The sequence below is a fragment of the Schistocerca piceifrons genome, chromosome 1, assembly GCF_021461385.2.
Source record: "Schistocerca piceifrons isolate TAMUIC-IGC-003096 chromosome 1, iqSchPice1.1, whole genome shotgun sequence".
In the NCBI taxonomy this organism is placed as follows: Eukaryota; Metazoa; Arthropoda; class Insecta; order Orthoptera; family Acrididae; genus Schistocerca; species Schistocerca piceifrons.
The window spans coordinates 567057298-567079736 of NC_060138.1; the positions used below are offsets into that span (position 1 = coordinate 567057298).

The 22439-nt window shown below is 42.7% G+C and overlaps 1 protein-coding gene across 1 annotated transcript in view; it reads right to left on the bottom strand.

Annotated features, from left to right (window-relative positions):
* Positions 1–22439, bottom strand: part of LOC124750818 — a 128050-nt gene that overhangs the window by 19415 nt on the left and 86196 nt on the right. The window contains exon 5 of the mRNA XM_047248985.1: positions 8785–8940. Within this exon, the coding sequence (XP_047104941.1) occupies positions 8785–8940 (156 nt within the window). The remainder of the gene's footprint in view (positions 1–8784; positions 8941–22439) is intronic.

A 22439-nucleotide genomic window follows, 5' to 3' on the forward strand; every position in this document is an offset into this window, starting at 1 on the left:
TCAATAGGTCTATTATTTTATAACAGGAGCTGTTACTTCAGTTAATGGTAACATCCAATTTACTTAAACTATCTATGACTAAATTCTTCAGTAGTTTACCTTTGCAACAGGATGATGGAAACAAAACTCTGTCCTAGAAGCCTTTCGCAGTGGCATGACTGGATAATATCTTCTCGATCTTCAAGCCGCGTCAGTTCCAATAAAATTCTCAAGTTTTCAATGGCTAGCTCCGCTTTTATTCTTTTTTTTTCCTTTATTGTATTTAAATTCCCCGTCTGGGATGGGCTGGCATCAGCATAGGTGCTGCTCTTCAGCTGAGAGACAGTGAGTATGTATCGTGAAGACACTTAAAAAAACATGAAGGAGAAAATATGGTGGAACAATAATATAAAAAGGGGGATCATTATGGAAGAGAGCGTATAAAAGGGGATGGCTTTAAAAATGGAGATAAAAATCTAAGGAAGTATTTTACACAAAAAATCACACACTGAAACGATTAAAAGAACACAAGGCGAAGTACAGCCGGAGGATAAACTCAAGCACAGGATTAAAACCACAGTACTTGACGTCACTGTAGATTACTGCTGTACACAACACTGACATAGCACACTGATGATGAAAAATAAACTGGGAGGATCTGCCAGGGGTAAGGATATGAGTGAGAAGTGAAGAAAGGGGGAAGGGGCGGTAGTAGGAGGGAGGGAGTGAAGGGGAGATGGGGTGGGGGAGCACTGAAGGGAGGCAGGGAGGGAAGAACAGGAGAGGAAAACAACTAAGGAGGGAGTTAAGGACTCCAGGGAGGGGGGAGGGGAGGAAGAGAAAGCACTCTGGTAGTAGGAGGGGAGGGGTGAGAGTGGAGAGGAAGGAGGACACCAGGGGTTGGGAGGGCTCTAGACTGTGGACAGTGTAAAGAATGTGGATATGTTGAAGGAAAAGGAGAAGATGGGGGAAGGGGATTAGGTCATACAGCAGGACCCATTTGTGGCACGGAAGGTGGATACGGAAGGCAAGACAGACAGTGTGGCATTCAAGGATTTGGAGGGCCATATAAAAGCATGGAGGGTGCGGGAGGAGATCCAGACAACGCTGGCGTGACAGAGGATAGGACGGATGAGGGATTTGTAGGTGTGGAGGATGGTGGAAGGATGCAATCCCTATGTCTGGCCAGACAGGAGTTTCTGGAGGTGGAGGCAGATATGAGCTTTCTGCTGGATGGTCACGAGATGAGAGATCTATGTGTGGTGGCAGTCGAGCGTAAGGCCAGGGTGTGTCAGGGTGGGGGCGAACTGGAGGGTCGACCATTGCGGCCTATAATGATTGGCAGGGTCTTGGAGGGGTTGATAGGAAGGAACTCCTGGTTGCACCAAGTGGTGAACTGGTCAAGGTGGGTTTGTATGGTGCATTGAGACTGTTGAAGGGCAGGATAAAGGGCTAGGAAGGCAGTGTTATCAGCATATTGGAGGAGAAGGTAGCTCCTTCATCGTCGTCAGGAGTAAAATTCCTGACTGCAGGGAATGGCTTTTTTATCCATTGTTGGGTTTCGATTCCCCCCAGAGTGGGCAGCCAGGCAGCAGCTTAGTACGCCGCTCTTCAGCCCACATAATATTTAAAAACATAATAAGAAGATAATAAACAATAAAAACAGGCGATAAAAATGGTGATCTTTTAAAAATGTGGAAGCTAAAATATAAAAACAAAGGGTTGATGATGGTAATTAGGACACACAGTAAGCAGACAGGTACAATAGTAGACAGACAATTAAAAAAACATCACGACACTCTGGTTTCTGTTCGCAAGAGATAAAAAATCACACTTAGGGACTGTATGGTTTCTGCTTGCAACACTTCACACCACAGCGGAAGGCTGTTGGGGTGGGGGAGCAGGACCCAAGCCGGACAGATAAGGGAAAAAAAGGGGGCAGGAGAGGAGAAAGCAAAGGAGGGGCTGGAGGGGCTGGCACTATTTCCCGCTTGTATAACTATGATTACGGACGCTGGCACCAATCAGAGAGGGCCGAAAAGACGCGTGCACGGAAAGCGAGTTGGGCAGCTCATAGCAGCTCTGGCCAACCGCAGGCCGAATGACGTCATATGGTGTGAGGGGCCGGCGCCTCGTTTGAAACTGCCGCTCCCGCCTCCCCACAAGCGTTATGCATCCGCCGTTGTTTCCTTTCCACATCCAAAGCCCGCCCCCACTCCCTACTCAGTCTGTAGCCCTGGTCTCTATGGAAATTGTTACTGTGCATTCTAATCTCAACAGCCTCTTTTGTAACGGAATCCCAGGCATGAGACTTTCGTGTTCTCAAACTGTATTTTGTGTCCGTTTTCGGCGCAATACTTGTCGAGCTCCCTTTGCTTAATACATCTCTTATACTCGGTACAATGCTCCGCAACTGTGTGAACTATCTGGCCTATATAGATGCTGCCGCACTCGCGAAGGACAACATACACACTGGGCACACGAAGAGCTATGTTGTCTTTAACAGAGCGCAACATGCCTCGTGTTTTGTGGGTGGGCTGGGACACTGTTCTCAATCCGTGTCTCTGCAGTACACATCCTACCTTGCTGTTCGTTGCCCCACAATACGGCAGGAAAGCCATCAGCTTGGCTTTTTCTGTCGACTCACGAGGAGCCATTCCCCAGTGACACTTGAAGGCGTTTGCAACCTCTTTTTTGCTGTAGCTATTCTCCCTGAACACAGAACCAAAGTTATTTCTGATGACAACCACCTACATTGTGAATTGCAGCACTCGAATGTCGAAAGGAAGCAGCATTGGATGTTTAATGTTTGTAGGGAGACGGGAGCAGAAGTTTCAAATGTGGTGCCAGCCGCTTGCGCCACCTGAAGTCATTCAGTCACGAGGCGGGCTGGAGCTGCTATGAGCTGCCCAACTCGCCTTCCGCTTTCTTCTTTCCCTCCAACTTAACTCCCATCACTCTGCTGTCTTTGTTTCCCTTGATCTCCAGAGAGCCTACGACCATGTCTGGCATCCCAGGCTTCTCTTCAAACTCCAGACCAATGCTCTATCAGTTTTGTACATCTCGTTGCTTCCTTCCTCTCCCATCGACCCTCCTATGCCACTATCCACAGTTCCAACTCCTGTACCTTCTATCCCTCTGCTGGCATGCGCCAAGGCTCCGTACTTTCCCCTCCCCTATATTTCCTGTATACTGCTGATATGCCCAAATCTCCCCTGCCTGTTCATCTCCTCCAATTTGCTGATGACACCGCCTTCCTAGCCCTTTGCCTACCATTCAACAGTCTCTCCAAACCCACCTTGACCGTTTCACCACTTGTTGCAACCAGTTGTTCCTTTGTATCAACCTCTCCAAGACCCAGACGATCATCATAGGCCCCATCACCCGCACCTTCTGTCTCCATGATATCTACATAACCATTTATGGCCATCCTATCCAACTCACTCCTACTCTCAAATACCTTGGCCTCACCCTCGACCCCCAACTCATTTGGACTCCCGATCTCCTTACAACCCAACACAAAACCCACAACAGACTCTGCCTCCTAAACTCCTGTCTGGCCAGACTTGGGAACTGCATCCTTCCACCATCCTTCACACCTACAAATCATTGGTCCACCCTATCCTTTGTTATGCCAGCGTTGCTTGGATTTCCGCCCCTCACAGGTTCTATAAAGCCCTCCAAATCCTAAAACGCCATACACTCCACTTCACTTCTGTATACACCTTCCATCCCCCACACGCATCCTTTATGACCTGATCCCCTTCCCCCACCTTCTTCTTTTCCTTGAATACATCCACACTCTCTCTATTGTCCGCCAACCCGATCCCTTCCCCCCACTTCCTAGTGTCGCCCTTCCTCTCTGCCCCCAGCCCATTGCCACGTCTATACCGTTGTGTCCTGCCACTCTCTATCTCCACACCCTCCACCTCCTTTCCCATCGCAACTTCCATCACTTATCCCTCCCAGACGATGAGCTTCACCCTGACGTCTACCCCTCCTACCAACTCTAACCCCACCTTCCTCCGCCCTACCCCTCAGGGCTCCCTCTACCATCCCCTTCCATTTACCAGAGCGGTTTCGTGCCCTCCTACACCCTCTACTTTCCTGTGCCCCCCTTCTGTGACTCAGCACACCCTCCTGCCTTGTCTTCCCTCTTCATCTCCCGCCCTGCCTGTCTCCTGCGTCTTACCCCTTACCCCCATTTTTCCTCTTCCTCCCCACCCCCCCCCCAGTCCCCCCTCCACCACAACAACCATCCCTCTTTTTCCCTTCTCTCCAGCCTCCAGTCCCTCGGCAGGTCCCTACCAGTGGTTTTTATTCTTTGTGAGTGCTGCTTCGTTTCCAGTGGTTTTTTAAGTGTTTTGTCTGTGTGATTTTTATTCTGTGGCCGAATTTTAATTTGTGTTGACCCCAGTGTATTTTAAGTGGGCCACGAATTGCCAGCTGTGTTCTTTTAACTTTATGTTGACATTTTAACTGTACCCCAGGGCCTGTCCCCATATTGGTGTATATCTTAACCTCACCTATCTACATTTCTGTGTTTTTGTGTCCCCCTTTCTTCGGCCTTTTTGTATGAGTTCCCCCTTGTCACATGTTTGTAAAACCACTTGGTTGAAGAGCGGCGGACTGTGCTGCTGCCATCCCTCCCCTTCCCATATGGGGCAGGGGAATGAAATTACAATAAAGAAAAAAAATAGCCCCAGCTTTAGTGCGTCCTGGATGCTGACTCTCCAGCGCCTGCAGAAGAGGGTGCTTCAGTGGTGCCTACATGCCACTCCCCTCACGAGGATTGTTACCATCCACGAAGAAACAAACACGGTAGCTCTACAGACGTCCATTGGAGAGAAATCCTGGACTCTCTGTGATAAAGTGGATGGGCTGTGCAATACAGTAGCTGGCTTAGAAACCATTGGCACCACGACGCCCTGTCACTGTCACCGCCATCCTGTTCTTCTCACCATCCTTGAGGAATCAGATTCCGACCATGGCTAACGACTGCCCTGTTATGGCCGCTGATGAATGTCAGTGTAGAACTACCCACTTGATAGGTGTCGACCATTGTAAACCACAAATGTTGGTGCCTAATGTAGTCAGTATGTATGTCACCTATTGCCTGCAACTTGAACTAACACCATTAGAGGATGGTATGGGACGTCAGGTCCCACCGCCACACCTTCAATGTACACTCTACTGATATCTTTGAAATGCCATCACAGTAGAATAGAACGCTTTTACCATCCACCAAGCCAGTAAGACCGTAATCCATTGGTGACGCTCTACTTCAAACGTCCAAAAAAAAAATTACAGCCCCAGCAGTTAGTAATTTTACTCTTGATGACGATGGCATAGCTAGACATCGAAAGCTCGAGAATTTTATAGCAACTGACGCAGCTTGAAAACCGAGAAGGTTTTATCCAAAAAATCTCTGCAAGTTCTGGTACCTCAACTATTCGTTCACTGGGAGCAGTGAAAACTGATGTGATCCAAAATCTATTATAAGTGCCACGATGACTGACAAGTGTTGAATTATGACTTTATATCTTTACCTCCTTAACAGTTCGCAATGGAAATGGGCGTTTTGGTCGGTAACTTGGTTGCAAGAAATCAGTAAACTTACGAATCATCGAGCCATCAACTTCAACAATATTAAAAAAGTGGGTTATGCACTTCCATCTTTACTTACGTCCATCCAGTCCTTCTGAAAATCCACTTTTGTTATTTGTCTTAGGAGGCCCAGGTCTTTTGTCACATTCCAGACATGACTTGTGCCTAACTGGGAATGCCACACGATTTGGTTCAAAACGCTTTGCATGATGAAAAAAGACGGCGCGCTAACGGAAGCACGAGACTTATTGACACGCTGGACCGTTGTTACAGAGAAAAATGGATATTATATTCAAGGCTTGTGAAACCATCTTCTGAAATAAAGAGAATTACCGTATGAGAATTGTTTAAATGACCCTCATAAGAATAAATATACCTGATGGAACCTTTACTATGCTCATAAACAGTTTAACAGTAATCCTATCGAAACTTAAAAGAATTTTTGTAAGAGAAAAATAACGTCGGTGTTTTATGTAATTTATTATGCTTGCATTTTCCATCCATTTCGTCAAGAAGATTCTAAGGTATAGAGACATGTTACTTTTATGTACACTGGAGACATATGGTGGCATACTTTATCAAATTAAAAGTAAATACTTAGTCTACAATTCGAAAACAGCTTTACAAATAAAAATTTTAATCATAACGACGAACAAACTGCATTATAAGAAAATTAAGTAAACTAACACCATCTCAACTGATACATTAACTTGCAGTATTTTAAGAATACATCGCATATATTATTCATAACATTAGAGTTTAAAAATAATTTTTAGAGTGCTTTCGATATCAATAATTAACCGTGAAAGATCATGAAAAATTATGTGCGAGTCCAGTAGTAGCCAGGTATGTTGGTTGTCTTCTTGAATATAACGCGTATTTATCCCTCAGGACGACGAGAATGATACAACAAATTTATAAGCGTGTATGAACCGTTAAGAGCCTGTGAACAAAAATATACATTACTGTTTTACTATCAGCGGTTATTCATAATCATACACATCAAACGTAGGAAACTGAATTGAATGGTAAGTGACGTGAACGAAAATGCATGCTCGATCTAAATTTAATATTTAAAAGTAAAAAGCAAAGCTCAGAACAAGATTTTCAGACAAAATTAATGACCAAAAAGTAATCGTTTTTTCACTACTGAAACTTAGGAAAGAGGCTAAGAACGAATCATTATATATAAGGAAGCGTACCACCTCAATCACATTTACCAATCTCAGCTGTTCCTCAATTCCAATGCCACTAATATCTTTATCGTTCTCTTGAGCAACGGTGTGAGAATAACTCCTAGATCTTCCGTTCTAAAAGTTAATTTAAAAAGGAGTTCAGCGTTCTGCTTTTGCTGTGTTACCCTCAATTTCTGTTCCTGTATCAGCTATCAATTTCTGGACAATAACTTTGACATGATTTATAGCTTTTAAATTAGAACACAACATCTTCGGATATTTAGAGAGATCTGAGAATGGTTGTATTTGAAGGCTTCACATATTACTTATACTCCTATAGCGCAGTAATCGCTATTTGTTTACAAGTTTCGTTACAGGTACTGGATATCATCGAGGGTTCCTACAACATGATCATTTACTGGCTAAAAATCTATCAAGTGATCAACAAGGATTCTCTGTATAATCCATACTTATGTTATACGCCCCTGCCCATAGCTAAATGTTTCGGTATCCTCTTGAAGGTATGACACTACTGACTGTTTATCTTGTTTACTGAACATGTAAATCTCTCTTGTTGTTTAACTGTCCTTTGTGCTTTTGTAATCATTGTCGGTACAACCGACTTACAATCACTGACACTAGTTTCAGAGTGTCATGTTTGCTCTGAAGAGATCTAACATATTTCCGACATTATTAAGCTTCCAAAATTCTAAATAGTTTTCTGAGAATACGTTTAGTATTATGTCGTAAGATTTCTCGTCCCATTAACCACCGACAAAACTGTAAATACTCTAATCGATTATTGTATGATTTACCACACAATGCTTAATGACGTTTCCTTTTAAACAGAACGTCAACAGCCAGGCGGCACAATGATTAAGGGAATGCATTTCCATTTGGATGTACTAGACCCAGTCTTGTGATGCAGATTTAGGTTTTCCGTTATATTAATGAAAGCGAATTCAGGTACAGGTCCTTTAAAGAATAGACGGCAAATTCACATATCCGTCCATCCCAATTCGATCTTCTACAACAGCACCACGCGAAATGTACCGTGGTGCTAGTAGAGTCGTTTCGTAGTCGGTCGCACATGCCGATTCTCTAAACTTTCTCAAGTGTTTCACGAAAAGAACGTCTTCTTCCCTCCGGGGTTTCCCATTTGAACTCACTGAGCATTTCCCTATTACTCAATTTTTGATGAAAATCACTAGCAAAAAATATAACACCACGATTCTGAATTGCTTCGGCGTCTTCCTTTAATCCGACCTGACGGTGGTCCCAAACACTCAAGCAATCCTAAACATTGGGTCACACGAAAGGTCTGTGCGCGGTTTCTTTCACAGATGAGTTGCCATTTCTTCGAATTCCATCTATAAAATGAAGTCGATCATTCACTTTTCCTACAACCGGCCTTATTTTTTCGTATCATTTCATGATTATTTGCATCGTTACGCCTAGATATTTCGTCGACGTTACTCTGTCAAGCAAAACAGAACAAATGATTTATTCGAATATCACAAGATAATTTTTCCTTCTCACCTGTCATTAACTTATATTTTACCACATTTATAACAAACTGTCACTCATCACATCAAATGTAATCTCTGTATCCTCCTGCAGTCACTCAAAGACGACGCTTTTCCGTAGTCTACAATACCATCTCCAAGCAGTCTTACATTGCTGCTCAACAAGAGCGGTCCTCCCACCTTTTCCTGAGGCACTGGTGATGCCTCTAATGAACACTCGCCATCCAGGATAACGTACTGGTTTCTATAACTTACGAAGTTTTCGAGTCCCTTACATATCTGAGAACCTATTCCACATTCTGGATCTTGCATGTGCTCCTTCAGTTGTGACGTTATCGTTTACAGACTGTGAATCCCTAATGTCCCATTCCCTTTGCATTTTCTTCCTTCCTCCCTGTCTTCTCTCATGTAGGGACAGCTCATGTAAATCGCTAATAAATTATGAAGTAAAGTGGACCACAGACGAATTTGACAGCTGAGAAGAGTTGCAGAGTTACCTGTAGGAACGTTGACCTTGACAGCTTGGCAGTGCCGCCCAGTTTGATCTGCAGCGGGTGTGACGCCATTAACATGAACTTGAGGAGCGGCTTCCTGAAGGAGATGTCTGCGTCCAACCACTCACAGCTGAAGCCCGCATGGACCAAGTTCTCGCTCTGAAACGGGGGAAAATTCTTGTCTATTCGAGCTGCAGTTGATTTTCTGAAAATTTCGCACGTAGTCCAGTGAGACATAAGTTATCAAGAAAAAACAAAAGCCAGTGTTGCGGATTATACAGAGTATACTCCTCTAACAAATCAGTGCTGACGGCAGATGTTGTTAACTAAACACGTGAGCTGAGACAGATGGAAGACATAGAATCTCACAAGTCGAGTTGCAGTAGATATGGTCTGTAAGTACTGGTGATTCGGACAACCGAATGAAAATGATGGGTTCAGTCGGTTGTTGGAAAACAGTCATCTCATTCAGTTTTAATTTTATGTGCTGGTTGGATTAGTAATTCATTCTAGTGAGTGAAAGCAGTCTATGGGAACAAATGAATGAGAAAAATCGATTCTGTCGCTTATAGGTTGACATATCGGTGGAACTATTAACTCATCAAAATATTCAAATGTGTGAGAATTCCTAATAGGCTAAACTGCGGAGGTCATCGGTCCCTAGACTTACACACCACTTAAACTAACTTAAAATAACTTATGCTAAGAGCAACACATACACCCATATCCGAGGGAGGACTCGAACCTCCGGCGGGAGGGCCCGCGCAGGCCGTGACATGGCGCCTTAAACAGCACGGCCACTCCGCGCGCCTATTAACTCTTTCCTTTGAGTGAAACCAGTCTGTGGGAACAACCAAATGGGAACAGACGACAGAAGTTGATTGTAGTATTACGTGCGCTGGTAGGTAGCGTGCGAACTGCAAGTGGTACACTCAAGAGGACAGCCTTGCAAGAGTCTTGAACGAGTAAACGGTTCCGAATAAAGCAGCGTGCTAGTGTAAAGGTGACGAATTTAGGTTTACTGGCTCTAGGGAGAGTAATTATGATTGTTTTGTCTTTGGTTGTAACTTCACATACAGCACTTTTTCTCCTGAAACGAAGTTCTCCTATCCAAATAAAAAGCAACACACAGCTAGACGGAAAGATTGCATCATGGCATTGAAGAGGAATACAGCTGATGGCAAGAAATCGACTCCTGCAACACATTATCGCATTTTTGGTCGTCATTTCATCAGTATTTTGGCCACAAGAGAAACTGACAACCCAGGCTATGAACCAAGATTGCACATGACATCAAAATTATCTTGACTAGAGTTTGCAAAGGATGATATTACTGTGAGATTCAAAAGAAGAAAAGAGAGACACAGCAGGAAAGAACAATCTGCAGGGAACTACAACGATGTACCTCTTAATGAATCTAAAACGCTCCAAGCAAGTACCCACGTGGAGTATGGTAATATAAATCCTTCTAGCAGGATACACAGTTCGATATAACATTAGCTTCACTTTCATGTTCTCTCGCAATATTCGAGAAGGGTCACAGACCACCTCTTTAACCTTTTCAAATTTGCCAGATATGTTCATTAGCACACAGCTGATCCGTTCTGCAGATTTAACAGGTTGTGTGTGGTTTTTGCTGTGAAACATTTCCTCAGTTTTTTCGCCTTGCAGTGAGAAAAACCTAGAATGATTGTTTCAGAAAAATATCTTTCTCTATTAATGAAGCAGCATAATGCAGCAATATATTCACCGTGTCCCGACAGGGCTGCTTCACACTAACATTCACCTTCGATAACCTGTCTGTCACGGCCTGTCTGAAAAAAAATGAGATACCGCACATGCTGCTTATTAACGTTATACAGACGACATTTTCATATTACATAATTCTAGTAGACGTATTTTCACAACTTGCTTTGATTTTAAACGTATAAAGTTTCAGATTAACACATGCTTTTCTTAAATGTTGGCTGGACACTTCCTCTCTCTACATTTCCTTTACTACGGACGCTGGTTACTGCTTTGGAGGTCTATGTCTTTCACCGTAGTGGCATACCTAAAATATGAAAAGTCGCATTTTACTTTCTCGTAGCATAACATAAATAAGGCTTGTAATATAGGGCGCCATAGCCACGACAGACACTGGAATACAGTGCCCTCTCGGTCTCTTATTGATAAAGTTTTCCTCTAGTGCTGCTTGAGGCGGGAACTCGCTATCACAAATCCTGCATTCGCACGCTCATGACGGATTAAAACTATGTCCCGGACAGAGACTCGAATCAGGGACCTTTGCTTCTCGAAAGGCAAAGGTCCCAGGTCAGAGTTCTGGTCAAGAACGCAGTTTCAATTCGCGAGACACAAAAAACGGCAAAAATAATGAAGAAGGTAAAGTATAAATGTACCTCTAATCCAGGAACGAACAAATCCAAAGATAGAACGGAAAAGGAAAGGGTTTGAATGGTGATCACGGGAACACCCCGTACACATGAACAGAGAATCAGATTTTCTACAATAAGTGTTCCTTGTAGAATTATCTTATACAGTTGTCACGTGCTTGATATGTTGAGAATAAAATTTTACCTAATTTAAGCATCTCTGTTATTATATTATTCCTTTTCCAAGATAAGAGTGTCGAATCAATTTCAGTTGTGAGCTTACAGGATGTAAAACTCAAGTGCACTGTGAGCCGTGCGTGGCTCGTGTTCGTGCCATATCTGGTTTGACATCCTGTTTTTGCTGTACTACCACCTCGTTATGTTAATTTCAATTACTGGTGTCACTGAGTTGCCGCTGCCACGAGTGGTGATTGTTGCCGCTTATCGATATAAGCCCTGGCTATCTTTGGTGACTGCTATTACTTCCCAGTTGTCATGTGTTCGGAGTTAGTTCGGATCTGCCAGTCAGTCGGCTGTGTTTGACTTAGGACGCGGCAGAAGTTCAGTCGGGGAGCGGCAGCAGTGAGGTCCGGACAGCCATAACTTACCCGACCGTTGCGGATACATATCACTTGAGTCATGACCACTTCGGTTGGTCGTCGGTCGGTCGTCTTGCCGGATGACGTGTATGTTGGCCGGCGATCGCTTATGGGTTGCCTGCGTGTGCCGACTCGTAATTCGTCCTTGTTATTGCACAGTCGCTGCCATTAGTATTGTCTAGTCCTTCGTGGAAGTGTTCGTGAAACTGTGTGTAGCTTGTGATGTCGACTGCTCGGTTATGTTCGTGCTGTATCAGTGCTGATGTGTGGCAGTCGGTATGTTGCTGTGGATCAGCCAGGAAATCTCTGCGCGGCGCAGTGGGCCAGGCCCGCTGGCGGTCTCTACGCAGTTTCGGAGTGTGTGGGAGCTGTTCCGATTGCTACGAGGTTCGTGGTTGACCAACCCAGGACATCAAAGTTGAGTGGTGATTTTTAATTACTGAAGCCAGACTGTTCAGATTGTACCGTTGGTTTTCATGGTTGACTGTTGAGGGTATTCCCGTGAGCAGCAGCGAGTGATCGAGTTGGCGAAGGTTTGGCCACCATCTTGTGGAGTTTAGCAGTATTTTGGATATTTGGAGTCCAAGTGCATCAGCGGAATTTTCTGCCTTGTCGCCGTCAGCGTTCCGTTCGCCTGCCCTGCCCTCTGACGTAAAATTCATGCAGTATCTTTCCCTCACCGTGTTGTCGCTGTCCAACACGTGTGTGTAGTTTTGACAGCTTATGCATGCTTGGTTGTGGGCGGCTACGCCTTTTACGTTTTGGCTTTGGAGTTCCTTGTGCACCGGTCAGGTGGAAAGCAAGTCGTCTTGTCGGTGGGTCCGCTGACTTTCTCTTGGTTCGGTTGCCGGCGGATCGGATACAGTTGGGCCGACTACCTGTCTCCCCTAAGCGAACGTTAGTGTTGCAAGTGCAGACCGACCACCGGAAACTTCTGAGCGCCGCTGGTTGTACTGCCTTTTCTTATTAGTCTTTGATTGTGTATTTTAATGGCTTATAGCCCATGGTTTGAATTTGTATGCTTTTAGTTGGGTTTTAAACCATGGGCCTTCAGCCGCTTTAAAATTTAAATTCCTTACTTGTTAACTCTTAGATTGCTTGGGCCTTCAGCCTGTGTACAATATTGTTGAAAGATAAAGCTATGGGCCTTCTACCTACTAAAAATTATTTTAGTTGTTTTAAGTAATCGGCCGTCAGCCGTTTTCAAATTATAGTTCTTGTCTTTCAAGTATCAGACTGTGTGGGGCCTTCAGCTTAATTGAAGATTAGGCCTTCTGCCTTGTGTTTTGTTTTTTAAATTACACTACTGGCCATTAAAATTGCTACACTATGAATATGACGAACTACAGACGCGAAATTTAACCCACAGGAAGAAGATACTGTGATATGCCAATGATTAGCTTTTCAGAGCATTCACACAAGGTTGGCGACACCTACAACGTGCTGACATGAGGAAAGTTTCAACCGATTTCTCACCAGCGTTGCCTGGTCAAACGTTGTTGCGATGCCTCGTGTAAGGAGGAGAAATGCGTACCATCACGTTTCCGACTTTGATAAAGGTCACATTGTAGCCTATGGCGATTGCGGTTTATCGTATCGCGACACTGCTGCTCGCGTTGGTCGAGACCCAATGACTGTTAGCAGAATATGGAATCGGTGGGTTCAGGAGGGTAATATGGAACGCCGTGCTGGATCCCAACGGCCTCGTATCACTAGCACTCGAGATGACAGGCATCTTATCCGCATGGCTGTAACGGATCGTGCAGCCATGTCTCGATCCCTGAGTCAACAGATGGGGACGTTTGCAAGACAACAACCATCTGCACGAACAGTTCGACGACGTTTGCAGCAGCATGGACTATCAGCTCTGAGACCATGGCTGCGGTTACACTTGACGGCGCATCACAGACAGGAACGCTGGAGATGGTGTACTCAACGACGAACCTGTGTGCACGAATGGCGAAACGTCATTTTTTCGGATGAATCCAGGTTCTGTTTACGGTATCATGATGGCCGCATCCGTGTTTGGCGCCATCGCGGTGAACGCAGATTGGAAGCGTGTATTCGTCATCGCCATACTGTCGTATCACCCGGCTTGATGGTATGGGGTGCCATTGGTTATACGTCTCAGTCACCTCTTGTTCGCACTGACGGCACCTTGAACAGTGGACGTTACATTTCAGATGTGTTACGACCCGTTGCTCTACCTTTCATTCGATCCCTGAGAAATCCTACATTTCAGCAGGATAATGCACGACTGCATGTTGCCGGTCCTGTACGGTCCTTTCTGGATAAAGAAAATGTTCGACTGTTGCTCTGGCCAGCACATTCTCCAGATCTCTCACCAATTGAAAACGTCTGGTGGATGGTGGCCGAGCAACTAGCTCGCCACAATACGCCAGTCACTACTCTTGATCAACTGTGGTATTATGTTATGTTGAAGCTGCATGGGCAGTTGTACCTGTGCACGCCGTCCAAGCTCTGTTTGACTCAATGCCCAGGCGTATCAAGGCCGTTATTACGGCCAGAGGTGGTTGTTCTGGGTACTGATTTCTCATGATCTATGTACCCAAATTGCTTGAAAATGTAAACACACGTCAGTACTAGTATAATATATTTGTCCAATGAATAACCGTTTATCATCTGCGTTTCTTCTTGATGTAGCAATTTTAATGACCAATAGTGTAATTTTCCCTGCAGTCTTAAATCATGGACCTTCAGCCGTCTTTAAATTAACTTGTTTTCCTCTCAAGTGTTACATTTGTTGGGCCTTCAGCCAAGTTATAGAACTTACTTACGTGGGGCCTTCCGCCTTCTAAATATTCTGAGTCTGAATTTTAAGTTAATTTCTTTCAGCCGTTTTTAAATTTAAGTGGTTGTGCCCTTAAGGCATCAGATAGTGTGGCCTGTTCAGCCGATAACTACGTTGAAAACAATTTTTACTGTGTTGTTTGGACAACTAAATAAAGTTATATGTTTTTAAGTGTAACTGACAGCCCCTTTTGGCCCCTTTTCACAATTCCAACTACCTGTTCTGTCCTGCGGACTCAAGCAGGGTGTTACACACTGATACAAGAGAAAAGGCGTAAAAATCGTAACCTGTGGAAAACAACCAGAAGAAGGCATAACAAGGCAAGCCAAGTATTGAGACGTTAGGGAATATTTTCCATGGTGCTATACGGATTCATAGAGTGAAAAAGTTGTAGATGACACTGATTTGCAATATAAGCAACAGCAGGATGTAATGCTACTCTGAGGTTAAGTAATTGACGCAACAGAGGAAGGTGTGGCAGGAATCATCAATCGAGACACAAGACTGATGATTTAATCCATGTAGAGTGCTGTAGGGACATACGAAGATTATGTGTCATGCAGCAACTGTCTGGGTGATATTTTATATCACAGCATCTGGCTGTAAGTAATGATCCAAGTGAACATAAGTAGACCACATCAAACCGTTAATTTTTGTAATTTTTAATATGTGATGCTAAATACAGTTGATCCTTAACAGGCGTGAGAGGATTACCTTTAATTTTGATCCATTAACACGACGCCTACTCGGTCATTCAAATAATAACTTAAGCAAATGTTTTTTTGGGGTCAGTGCTACAACAAAATGAATGAACTCTAAAATTATTAAGTTCTTTAAAAGTCTGGGTTAATTCTGACTGGAAATAAATAAGTGATGCATCATAATTATTTGTCGACAGGCTTTAAAACAACAATTTAGATTTAGTATCGCATCACTCTTTATCAATGCTGCATTCATGATACTGCAAGAGATACAGAAGCTCTGCTTTTGATCGCTGTACCGATCATTTAATCTATTGTGTTTTAATGGGATAATTATAATTTTTGGAAATTTATTTTTGTCATTTCTGATAAAAGAAAATGTTAGAAGAGCTTTCAGATCTGTTGAACAGATTCGAGACAACCGCGAACCGTATTCGACCTTTCCTGCAGGAAGTTAACCATGAGTCAGTTGTTATGGTACGGTCTAAATCGAGGTATACCACGTTATTGTTTTCAGTTATCGGCTTTGCTACATTCATAACGGAAAAGGAGCGTTTATATTTTTTTCATAGACAATTGTTCATAACGTTTGCCTCCTTCACTAAATCCAAAACACTAAAGGAGAATTCATATTTTTCATAAAAAATTGTTCATCCTATTTTTCCTGCAGAATATAATTTAATGTTGAAATTTAACACATATCCCGGATTGCACTAAAGTAAATTAGATAAGCTCTTTTTTATATGAACTGTTGTTAGCCACTAGTGGCTATTTGTTCACCTATAAAAGCAACGCTTACAAATATTAAAGAATGGTGTTACATAACGATTATTTAATAGAGCTCCAATGTAATAAAAGACTTCAATAGTATTATTTAAAATGATCGCTCTAACATTGCCATCTCCAATACAAACGGCGTGTATTAACGAGCCAGGGCATGCTTCCGTGAAACATAATGCTGTCTAAAGTGAAACATTTCTTTCACTTCCTAAGTGAAGTCGATAAATGTATTTACCATTAGCCTTAAATGCTGTTTACTGCTTTATCTACTACAAACAATTGATTTTGTAGGTATTAACATATTCCTCCGGTAAGTATGAATACCATTTCTGTGGAATTAATTTTTCACTCTTCAGCGGAGTGTGAGGTGATATGAAGCTTTCAGGTAGGTAAAAACTGTGTGCCGGACAGAAACTTGAAGTCTGGACCTTTGAATTTTGCGTCCAAGTGCTCCACAGACTGATCTACCTAAGCACAGTTCCAGACCCGTCCTCACAGCTTCATTTCCACCACTACCTCAGCTCCTACCTTCCAAAACCAGTTTTAACTTAACAGAAGTTTCATATCAGCGCACGTACGGCTGCAGAGTGAAAAATTCATTCTGTAAACATCTTCCAGGCTATGGCCAAGCCATGTCCCCGCTATAACCGTTCTTTCAGGAGTGCTTGTCCTGCACATTTTGCAGGAGACCTTCTGTGAACTTTGAGAGGTAGGAGGTGAGGTCCTGGTGGATGTAGCTTGGGTACATCAGTGAGCACTTGCCTGCGAAAGGCAAAGGTCTCGAGTTTGTGTCTCGATCCGGCACAGACTTTTAATCTGCCAGGGAGTTACCATTTTTATGGTTCTAAGTCTCTAAGCTTGAGAAATCAGCGAACAACTGCGTAATAGTCACTGCTAAATATTCATATATTTGCAGATGCTCTTTGAGACTCTAGTCTTCTCAGCATTCATCTTGTGTTTAGCATTTCGCGCCTGTGGAGAGACTGAGAACTTTAGAAATTGACCACTTGAGAAGAGCATGTAGAATTTTCCGACTTGGCCGTGTAAGAAACGTAGAAACAAGAGAAAGGACGCAGATTCATTATAGCATTATGACTAGAATAGGAGAGAGACAGGAAGCTTGGTTAGGGTATGTCAAGAGAACGAAAAAACAAGTGGCCAGAGAGAACACTTCACGACAATCTCCTGGAAGGAAAAGACGAGTAAGTCCTTGAAAAAGTATCTAAGGAGTATCAAAGGGGGGATGGAGAGTGGAGAAATAGAAGAGGATGAGGAAAAAATGGAAAGATCGAGGCGTTTACGGACAGAGTTGGGAATGCGGCGACGCTGTACAAGTCATGCAGCAAGGAGAATATTAACCGCTTACAGTCCACTTATTGGATGACTTGTGAGGTATGCAAATGACGAAAAGAGGTTATGAACTTACTTGTATGTGGTGGGCATATTATTTCCTCTGTTTTTATTGGTTTTTGTAATTAGAGGGATAATGCTGACATTCGTAAATATTTGTTTTAGATCAATAAGAATGACTTCATGGACGAGGCATACTTCCATGGTAGATGATGTCTGGCTGATAGTGTAAAGAGCTTATGGAAAGTGATTAGAGCAGAGCACACAGAAGGAGATGATGTACATACTATTTGTATCGCTTCAAACACTTATGTTGTAACTGATGGTAGTCTGTGCAAAAAAGTGTCAATAGAACCAGTCGCAGAAACGTCTAATACGACGCAGCAGGCAGGGTAAACTGTTTGCCTGTGCTTGAAGAAGTATTTCAAGAAATTCGTGAAAGTGACTTTTGTACTATAGTGGTTGCAAATGTGGATTTATACGGGAAATGTCTTCCTCCTTACGGAATATATTTACTAACAGATTCCCTACAGTTGTTTTTCAGCACAGATTTTGTGCTCCTTCACTGGTATCAATATTTACCATTTACCACACCGTAAGTCATGGTGAGCTTAGAAATACATAATAAACTCAGCAGTTTTATTGATTACTATTCCAAAAGAAGGCGTACAGATACGCATTTCATAGTTATGCTGCATAAGACATTTCGTTGCTTAAAGTGTTAAAGAAAATTAACTACGTGCAACATGCTTACAAACACTGAACTGACTAGCACAGGCTTCAATTCTCATATTTTATTTTCGCAAGTAAAGAACACACATTGTTGTACGTACCTGATCTATTATCATCTGTCCAAACATGCAGAAAGCTCCGGATTCGCACAAAAGACAAGGGAGCGAAAGTATGGTCTGCAGCACGGCGTGTAAGCTCTTCTCATTATGTAACAGCTGTAAACACAAACGCTTTGAAAAGAAGACAACGCCTGATTCCGAGACACACAACAATACGATATTCTAATAAAAAATGTTAAAGTAGCCTCCAATCTACCACAAACTGTCGTCATTCATGAGTCACAAAATACAAACTTGAGCATATGTAACCAGCTTCGAATCTGCCAAGGTACAAAGACGAAAAGAGTAGAAATAAGCGTTCGCGAATGCGCATTTGACCAGTGTGACTTACATTAGAGCGTAGTTTCCACATCATATTTATTTCGAGCTCTGGAGACTAGCTCAATGGATGACTTTCAAAGGCTACATTAAAAGCAAACTGATTGAAAAGAGAGTAATACATTTAAAGAAAATGTATATGGTAACAGAGGTAAGAAATATTCTAGGTTTACGACCGAGGGGGGTGAGATATGAAGAGAAACGTCAGTCAACGGTGCACTAGTCGAGGGGCAGGAAACGACAGCGGTACAACTATCTCCCTCTCCTCTAGAAAAAAATATTATATCGAAAACCTATCTCACACCCTACCACAACCACAAAGACATACATATCGATTAAGCATGTCTAAGCATGTCTGAAGAAATGCAAATAATCTGACGTGTACTGACTAGAAGCAAAAGAGCACCCAGAGCAACTTCTTCTTACATCTCAAAAGTATTTCGCCATTGGCAGCTGATCTCCTTACAGCTGAAATGCTCCACGAGTCCAGTAGCACAGTAATTTCAATATGTAATGTTTATTCTGTTACCACCCTCTGTCAAAACCTTCTATGAATATGAATATAGGAAGTATTAGAAAGTATCTGAAATCACTTGCATGGCAGGTTCCTCTAAACACAATTTCACAATAGTTTTTAGCTAAGTTTGTAAAAAATTGACTTTAATTTCGTCTATCTCTCTCTTACTATGAGTTCTCCAGCACCCCCCCCCCCTTCACCACTTTCAGTTCCAATTATGAGTACAATTTGACGTCATTAGTTTATATAGTTTTACACAACTTACCAATACTTAGTACCAGTCCATAATTATTACTCGCTATGCCACATATAATCTCCACAACCAATAACTCTGCACAGTTTCATTAAAATGTATTTTTGGGTCATCAGTCTTCTGATCAGTTTGAAACGACCGCCATGAATTACCATCCTGTGACAACCTCTTTGTCTATGATTATCACCTGCGCCGATCGTCCTAAATTATTTGTTGAATTTAACGTAATCTCTGTCTTCTGCCACAGATTTTACCTGCAGCTCCTTCAAGTACCATGGAAGCAATTCCTTGATTTTTAATACATCTCGTATCATCCTGTCCCTTCTTCTTGTCGGCATTTTCCCTACATTCCTTTCCCAGCCAATTCTGCAGAGAACCTCGTCATTTCCTAACTTATCAGTCCATCAAATTTTCAACATCCTTTTATGTGATCTTATCTCCTCTTTTCCGGTTTCTCCACGGTCCGTGATTCATTTCCGTATAACTCTGCACTCTACACATACACACAAATTCCTTCAAATTATTAAGGGCGATGTTGGGTACTGAGAGGATTCTTTTGGCCAGAAATGCCCACTGAGCCTTTCTCAGTCTGCTTTTTATGTCCTCCTTGCTTTATCCATCACCGGTTAGTTTGCTGGAAAGATAGCAGAATTCTTTTACTTAGTCTGTTTCTTGGTCCCCAAGTTTGATGTTAACTTTATCGCTAGTGTTATTCCTACTACTCCTCATTACTTTCGTTTTTCGTCGATATACTCTCCAAGCATAGTGAGTGCTTGGTAGTCGGTTAACCGTTCAAGAGGTGTATAATTTTCCTCACTTTCACTGAGGATACCAATGTCATCAGTGAATCTTATCACTGATATCCTTTCACCTTGAAATTTAATCATACTCCTGAACGTTTCCCTTAAATCAATCATTGCTTCTCCGCTATACAGATTGAACAGTTGTGAAGGAAGACTACGCCACTATCCTAAACTCTTTCTAATCCCACCACTTCTTTGTAACTACTTCCTCTGGTTATTTTACATGTACGTTGGCCGTCTTTCCCTGTAGCTTACACCTATTTCCTGAGCATTTTGAACGTCTTGCACCATTTTCCACTGTCGAACGCTTTTTCTAGATCGACAGATCTCATGAAAATTTCATGCTTTTCTTAAGGCTTCTCTTCATTATCAAGCGAAACGTAGAACTGTATCTGTGGTGACTTTACCTTTCCAAAAACCGATCGAAGAAACCTTCGTACTTTTCCATTCTTCAGAATATTGTTATTATTGTCAGCAACATGTATGCAAGAGCTTTTGAACGGATTATTTGGTAGTTCTCGCACTTAGATGCCCTTACTACCTACAGTGTGCGGATGATAACTTTTCCGAAAGTCTGATGGTATGTCTCCGGAATCATAGATTCTACAAACCAACATCAATAGTGTTTTGTTTGACATTTCCCCAAATAATTCTAGAAATTTAGAAGGAATGTTGTCTATACCTTGTGCCTTATTTGACAGCAAGCCTTCCACAGCTCTATTGAACACTGAGTGACACTGGATCCCCCATGACTGCTACATCGACTCTCATTTCTTCTTCCATCGCGTCGTCTGAGAGTTCCTCCCTCATCTTCTATGTACTTCTATCACCTCTTCCGTCACCTCTTCCTTCCCCCCTCCCCCTTTGGAAATGTGTTGCCACGTTGGATTAATCGCGTTCTTGTTCCACTAGGTTGATGATCCTGTGCGGATACGCTCTCATTCACGCAAACAGCTGCTCGAAACGTACACTGTGTCATTGACCCAAGTTGATGTGGGCAGTTTTATGCAAAGGGAAACACTCATCTGTACTGCCACTGGACATGTATTGGTAATCGATGCATTCCGATACCTGTGTACTATGTCAGACTTAATGAGGACACCTCCATCCTTTTAAACTTGATTTGTTCCTTGACAGCATCTTCCAGCAGGATAACTGTCCATGTCAAAGGGCCATAATCACGGCACGTTACCTTGAGGAGCACGCCAGTGAACTCACATTGAATTTTTACCACATAATGTGCACGATCTGAACTATGGCACACATCGGGGATGCTGTTGGGCTCCAACTCTGTTCCAGAAACCGCCTTGTTGGAGGTGCATAAAACAATGTTTGTTGTGCATTATTACAAAAACTTGATAATATACATATTATCAAATTTCTGTAATAATGCACAACAAACATTGTTCGATGCACCCCAGCAAGAAATGTGTGTACATTTAGTAGTGATGGAAACAACCTAACTGTAACAACAGGAGCCACAACAGGCGCCCAGAGCTGTAACTAGGGTATAGTCAGATTGATTACATTTGTTAATCGTAGACTGTGTCACCGTTGCTGACTGATGAGTTGGTATAGGGGTTGTGGCTTTCTATTATTCATCAGTCTTGTGACTGATTTGATGCGGCCTGCAACGAATTCCTCTCATTTGCCAACCTGTTTCTCTCAGAGTAAAACTTGCAACCTACGTCCTCAATTATTTGGGGAACGTATTTCAGTCTCTGGCTCCCTCCACAGTTTTTGCCATCTACAGCTCCTTCCAGTACCATGGAAGTCATTGTCTGATGTCTTGACAGATGTCCTATCATCCCATCCCTTCTCCTTGTCAGAGTTTTCCACATATTCGTTTCCTCCCAGATTCTGTGCAGAAATTATCAGTCCTTACCTTATCAGTCCATCTAATTTTCAACATTCGTCTGTAGCACCACATCTCAAATGCTTCGATTCTCTTCTGTTCCAGTTTTCTATGTTTTCAGTACCATGCAATGCTGTACTCCAGACGTACATTCTCAGAAATTTCTCCCTCAAATTATGGTGTCTTTAACTTTCGTAAAGCCAAACTGATCATCATCTAACACACCCTCAATTTTCTTTTCCATTGTTCTGTGTGTTATTCTTATCAGCAACTTAGATGTATGAAGTGTCAAGCTGATTGCGCGATAATTCTCACACTTGTCAGCTCTTCCAGTCTTCGGAACTGTGTGGATGATATTTCTGTGAAGGTCAGAAGGTATACCACCAGTTTCATACATTCTACACACCAACGTCAGTAGTCGTTTTGTTGGTACTTTCCCAAAGGTTT